Source organism: Acanthisitta chloris, unplaced genomic scaffold (genome assembly GCF_000695815.1).
Source record: "Acanthisitta chloris isolate BGI_N310 unplaced genomic scaffold, ASM69581v1 scaffold2810, whole genome shotgun sequence".
Taxonomy (NCBI): Eukaryota; Metazoa; Chordata; class Aves; order Passeriformes; family Acanthisittidae; genus Acanthisitta; species Acanthisitta chloris.
In genome coordinates this window covers 1-6745 of record NW_008652018.1, presented here as the reverse complement: position 1 = coordinate 6745, position 6745 = coordinate 1, and the positions used below count along the sequence as shown (strand labels likewise).

Below are 6745 nucleotides of genomic sequence, written 5' to 3'. Positions count from 1 at the left end.
CACAGTAAGAACAACTTATCCCCAAGCATACAGATTCTTTTTTCAGAGGATGGTCTGTGTGCTTACTTTTTGCAGTCTGTATTTGAGCTGTGGCACTGGTTGCCAATCCAGTTGCCTTCTTCCTGGAAAGACACTTTTTTAAATTCAATTTTTTTGCCCTCAAACTCACTTGAGGTCTAACAAAAAACAGAACCATTTCCACACAACTCCCCACCCCAAACAGAACAAGCTCAACACCACTTTGTACTTATCACCTCTCAAAGCAGGGAGTAATACAGGAATATCGTCCATTCACTTGGTAACTCCTGTTGTAGGAGACACTTATACATGGCTTCACTTCCAGTGGCACAGCCAGAGACATGGCAGCACCAGTCTGTACATGGCCTCGGGCCTGACCACTGGACTGTAAGGCAGCAGGGCAAGTCTGAAGTGGGTAGGATGCTGTGTGATTAGATGATAATATCTGCTGACAGCTTTGCTGCTGTGATGTCTGATGGTGGTACTGTAATGAAGACTGATGAGCCTGGAGATACTGTGGGATGTGCTGCTGGGCATTAGGCTGCTGGGGAGCTGGAGCTGGAGGCTGGAACACAGCGTGTTGGGCAGACTGAGCATGTTGCCCCTTCTGCTTGTTTGCTTCCTTCACATCATTATCATGTGCACTAAAACACATTGGGAAGATAGAACATATCAAAATAGATACTAAAATAATTTAAACTATTATGGGTTAAACCTTTTAGTTGGTGCAAATATCTGAAAGCTTCCAAAGCTTTTAAACAAAAAGAAAAAAGCGAAAATAATTTTAGCCTATACTTTAGTCATCTAAGGGTTTAAAAGTTGGTTAGGGTACAGTCTCTTTTCAGCATTTCCCTTCATTGCACAGGAATAAAAAATGCCAAGTACAATACAAGTAATACAGCAGTATCTAGAATTACAGTGCAATGAAGTTCGCTACTATATTGTACTTTATTATCCCAATAAATTGCCAAATTACCAGAACCTGAAATTCAAACTTGCTGCTTCTACTTCATTTAAATTAAACAGACCATAGAGTTTTTAAAGACAGGGTATCAGAAAGGTTCAAGATCTACATTACAGTACTTAAAAGAGTAAATGTATATTGATATTGGATCCCGTTCTTGGGAGCAGAAACACATTTTTCCCCTCTCACTTTTATTCTAGCCCACCCAGTACAGCTGACCTGAATTCTCTTTGATTTAAGCCTGTCTGAAATGTATCTAGACACTTTTTCTTGCTCTTATGCTGAAGTTGCACAAATGCCACCTACCCATTTAATTCCCAACTTTTTATGGTGCTCCCCACACCTGACTGTTCCAGAGCAATACTGAAAACACTTCTGCAACAGCACTTGCATTCTTTAGCTACTATTGCTTTCACTATACACATCAGTGAAGCCAAAAGAGGCCATCAGGGGTAATAATGTCACACTTCTAAGACTGATGTGATTCTTCCAGATACAGCTGTGCTTCTGCCAAGCACAACTGTGTTTAGATCTGGGCAAGAGCAAACTTCTGTAGGGGGCAAGCAGACTGTGTGACATCCCTTCCCAGTGAGGTCCACTTGGCAGTTGTTGGCATTTTTATCTCATGGCAGCTGTATCTCTCCACTGAGAGCAAAAAAAATGGATAGAGCAAAAATAGATACAAACTCCTGGTCATTCCCTCCTGCCAAAGCTGGCCACTCAAACTGTCTGCCTGTTTGAGCCACCACCTCTTTGGAGCATGCCTTGAACTTCCAAGGCAGAGTCTTCTCTATGGAAGCTCCTATGCTTTTAGTACTCTTCACCACCTTTTGCTCTCTGAGCAGTCTAGGGAGACTGAGAACAAGCTATTTGAGATTCTCAAAGCACCCCAGATGTTCAGTGGAAATGCAAGGCTGAGGTTTGTTTGTTTGCTGAAAGAACAGGAAAGAGGTTTAGATCTGATTAAGTTTTCTTTTTAGGAAAGAACAAAACTGTTTTATTACCTAACACCTAAGTATTTTTAGAAAAAAAAAAAGGAAATAAAAATGGGCTTAAAAGAAGCTGCTGCTGTTCACTTACATTAAGAGTCTCTCAATGCAGGGCACCAGGAAGTCCCAGGAGTATGCAGTCAGGTGATGCAGTCGGGTAGGCCACGTTGGTGATAGGCGCAAGATAATCCTTGAAGAAGCCACACAAGCAGTAGCAACTAAAGAAGGGGCATAACTTAAAAATTCATGGTCTAGAAAGAAGAAATGAGGAAAAGATTAATTTAAGTTCGACATTGTCTGTCAAGACAACAAAGGAGTTGTTACCTGAAATCTGTAACTCACCTTGCAGTGATACTTCCAGAAAGTAATCAGCATATTTTGCCATATATAACTTAGTCTTCTCTAAGCAAACCATTGGCCACCCATCATGAAGATCAGTCTCATGGACAGCAATAGAAAGGTAATAGTCGATGAAATGAGCAGCAGTTGGGAGGCACAAGTTCCACTGAAATGTTTCCAGCAACAACAGCTCCATGTGAAGCAAATTCTGCTTTGTTAGCACCAAGTTCATGTTAGTCATACAACCCAAGCTGTTCAGTTGTTCAAGTTTGGGAACACTGTCTTCCTTTTCTTCAAATTTACCTTCATGTGAACAGAAAGGAGGGGGGGAAAGAGGTTCAGCACAAGTGAACTACAAGATGAATTTTATCTAATGTCTGCATTGGTTATATTTCAATTCTGTTATGTCAAACAAGCTTGAGACTTCCCTGCAGATGCAAAGCTCAAATGGACTATGTCACCAAAGACATAAAGGGGTATGTACTACAACAAGCTAAATTTCAGCAGATAATGTCCAACACAGTGTAGGATATTGTGCAGCGCCATGTTTCCTGTTGGCTTTCCCACGCTGGCACACAGAAGCTGGTTGCCAAGAGCAGAAGTAAAGCTGCATTAGGCCATCGCTGGCACTGCATACACAAGTTTTTGTCACCAAATTATTGCATAATGTGTCCCCATCATCAATGAAATACCACTGTGATGTGACTTGGCAAACACACCACCACAGCATTTGGCTTTAATCACCCTCCCACCCCCACACACCCTTTTAGTTTCAAGACTCATTAGCACTTAGCGAGAGCTCTAGCAAACAGAGCTCTAGCAGACTTGGCTGCTTTTGGCGCCTGCTATGGTAGGTAGTTGTAGATGTGAGAGCTGGCAAACTGCTGCAGCAGTTCAAACAAGTGGTTTTCAGCAATGTGCATCTGCAAACCCCTCTGCCATACACACTGTTTCCACTTTAACACTGCTAGCAGCTCCAGCTTTCCTTGGACTTGAACTTGTCAGGCCTCTGTGTTTTTAGCCTAAAGCAAAATTGTGTATGTAGAAAACCCGTTAATAAGAGAAACAAGTGTCACATTTCCATACAGTTTGCCATATGGTTGTGCTATTTCAATTTCATTGCAAATTCTTTCCATCTTACACTCTCTATTCAGTACTACACGATATGTTGTTAAATGCACATTTTTAGAGGTTTGCAGGGCTGAACATACTGTGAATGTTTGCTTTTGTCAAGTGTGCAGGTACTTATACAGGACTTAATCCAATACCAGTCCCAGTCTGTTAGTTTTTGTTTCCCATACTCTGGTAATTACAGAAATAAAAGCTTCAGGAGTCACATAATAATTTCTCTTATTACTTCTATAAGCTTATCAGATATATCACAGTGTGATAACTTATTACACTGCTGATTAAAGCACTTGTTTAAGCCACACAGGGCAAAAGTTTAAAACAGCATTCTGGTTTGTGCTCTCTGAACCAATCCATACACTGCTGCTCAAAAGAGTGATTGCTCCAGGCTTTCAGAGCTCTCTACTTGCCATGAAAGATGGCAGAGGTCATTTTAGAAAGAAATAAAACAAATTCTCTTCAGAATAAGAATTTAATTTGAAAATCTGGCATTAGTTCAAAGCCAATTCATTTTCCTAAATGGATTATGCTGGTTTCTGAGGCAAGGTTTTCATACTCAGCACGACATCCTTTGCCAAGAGAAGGCTGCTGGCTGGTGGCACCCAGGCAAAGTCTACCCTCAGAAAAATCTGAAATAACCCTTTTCTGGCTTAACTGGGCTGCTGAATAGCTGTGCTAGTGGAGACAGGGGATGCAGTACACCAAAACCAGCCAAGACTGTAGCACTCCAGTTCTGCAGTGAAGAGAGCCTAGAGCTACACTGTGATATATCTTATCTGAGGAAACCAAAATAGATTCAGAGAAAGAGATCAGCAGAAACTGAACCAACAGTTAGTTCTGCTGCCAGCACCATTTTCTCTGAATCTATGGGTTTAAGAACAAGTGCCAGCAGGTTTCCCAGCAAACTACACCCTTATTTCTTCAGAAACACCAACAAAGGAGTCCAACAAATGTGAAAAGATGGGTACACACCATGAGAATCTAGCTGAGCTTAATATAAGCAGCACTGTTCACAATGAGTGTAATAAGTTGTCTTCACAGTACTGTGTATTCACCAATGCATTTCACCAGTATTACATTTTGTAGATGACAATGCAGGATTTCTGTTGGCCTCAGCTTGCTTAAAGATTACTGCAATTGACAAAGTACTCCAACAGCACACAGCACCATCAGCAGGATGCAGTGCAGCCTACATATGGTTCATTTCACTTCTTCCTTTATCATGGTTATGCAAATTGCTCATTTGCAACACTGGAGCTACCGATTTTGAGATAACCCTAGAACAAGAGTCTTTCTGTTCCTACAACACAGCTCAAACAGTTCACATCAGAATAATCTGTTTCCAAGCATAAACATTAGTTTTTAATCAGTTTGTTTTTTTCTACCCTCAGTTTCATCAGCTGCCAACAGAAATCAAGAGTCTAAAGAAAGGCTCTACCAACTGGGCTAAACTGATATGCACTAATCTGCTTGTCTTTTATAACCACTTTGTTTCCTCCATCTGCTATATCCCACCAAGACACGCCTTGCACTTGGCAGCACAAGCTATACTGCTCTAAGTTCACATTCGGTGCCGCAAACTTACTTGCTAGAAGTAAACAAGAAAGAGCAACCACATGCAGTTGCTGTATAGAGATGTCATAACGGTCCATGAAGAGGTCCAGCAGGTACACAGCCAGGTGTCGTGCAGCAGGACAGAGCCGGAACCGATTGCTCACAATGGCAATCAGGTCTGCAAAGTATCTTCTCAGGTGTAACTGGGGGGACTGGCCTTTGTAAGAGGGCAGCTTCAGCTCCTGCATGGACAGCAGCAGGGAGTTTTATTAAAACCACCATTTAGTTTAGTACCAAATTAATACTGCTGATAGCCTCAAACTTATCATGTAATTTTCAAGCTATTTCTCCCTTGTTCCTCCTGTTCCCATCACTCAAGCATCCCTTTTCACAGATGAAAATCTTTGTTGTATTACAGAAGAATTAAGAAACACTTGGTTTCTGCACAACATTAGAATAACAATTTAAAATTGAACATCGTTCTGGGCAATCTCCTAGAGTGACTTTACCTATTACTGTTTCTGTTTTATTACCTCTGCACTTCCTCAGCTGCTTCAACACAAAGTCCAACAGTTTAACTCAACCCCTCTCTAACTGCAGCTCAGTCTGAGCAACCAGACTTTGTACTGAAGTGTTTGCCTGTTCCAATGCGGCCAGACCTCGTGCAGATGCCTCCGAGAAAAGGCCACTAACAGCCGAAAGCAGCAACCTCAGGAAGGTTGGGGAGTGGATGTATATGCTTAAACACCGACTCGATCTGATGTCGCTCTGACAACAGTTACACTGTGCTCTAAGGCAGCTGGTTAGGAAAACACGAACCTCACACAGTCTCAGATTTTAGGAGGAGGGTTAGGGGGGCCACAACAAAAGCCCTAGCAACACCACACTGGAGAAAAATCTGTGGCATGATCTATTTTGACGGGTAGAAAATATCGTTCCCCAGGCTTCTGCCTAGCAGCGAGTAGCTCCTCTGGTGTACAGCAGAACAGCAGTGCTATCGTCTGTTTTCATGAATAAATTTATGAGTTAGGCTGTGCAGCCTGTAAGTAGGTTTTTGAGTACAATTAAATTTCCAGCGGATATTAACTTGATTTTGGACTCACTTGATTGATATAACTTGATGACATCAAGCTGGAAAGGAGTCACATAAATTTTTCAATGTTTTAAAGTAAATTCAAAGTTCTGAAACATATTAAGTGAAAAAAAAACCCCAAAACCAACACAACAAATCTCTCACCTACTAAGCGTTAGAACTCACCATTCACAGCACTAACTTAGCTTTAGTAATGATAATTTGGCAGCAAATAAACGATCCGGTCCTTGCCTTAAATTCCCCCCATCAGTGGAAAAAAAAAAAAGAAGCAGTTGCTTTAGCAATCAGACCTTCGGGAAAGATAATCCACTCATCGAGTACTGTCAGCCAGCAAAAGCACATTTTCAGTGGGTTCAGTCTCTGTAAAGTGATTTTCAGCTCCGGGTGTGAAATTTGCTTTACGTAAATAGCCCCAAAGAACAACTTTGAGCCAGTCCAAGCAACTTCCAAGCAAATGCCTAAACCCTCTACTACCCTCACTGCACCCAGCGTTGCTCTCTTTGAGGTTTCGTTCGCTCGTTCGAGGATTTTTTGTTCCAACAGCACCACGATGTTTCCGCCGGGTTCAGACCCGCGCACCCCCGAACCGAACCGCAGCACCGGGCGCGCCGCGACCCTCTGCCCTTACAGAGCACAGCGAGACGAGAGCCTCGCAGGCTG

At 42.1% G+C, this 6745-nt stretch overlaps 1 protein-coding gene across 1 annotated transcript; it reads right to left on the bottom strand.

Annotated features, from left to right (window-relative positions):
• Nucleotides 1-250: 250 nt before the first annotated feature.
• On the bottom strand, nt 251-5701 carry CCNJ (cyclin J; the record flags this gene model as incomplete). Its single annotated transcript, XM_009075336.1, has 5 exons — nt 251-662; nt 2063-2222; nt 2314-2613; nt 5024-5234; nt 5613-5701. Coding segments are annotated over 5 exons (1172 nt in total), but the record flags the coding sequence as incomplete, so codon positions are not given.
• Between the last annotated feature and the right edge of the window lie 1044 nt (nt 5702-6745).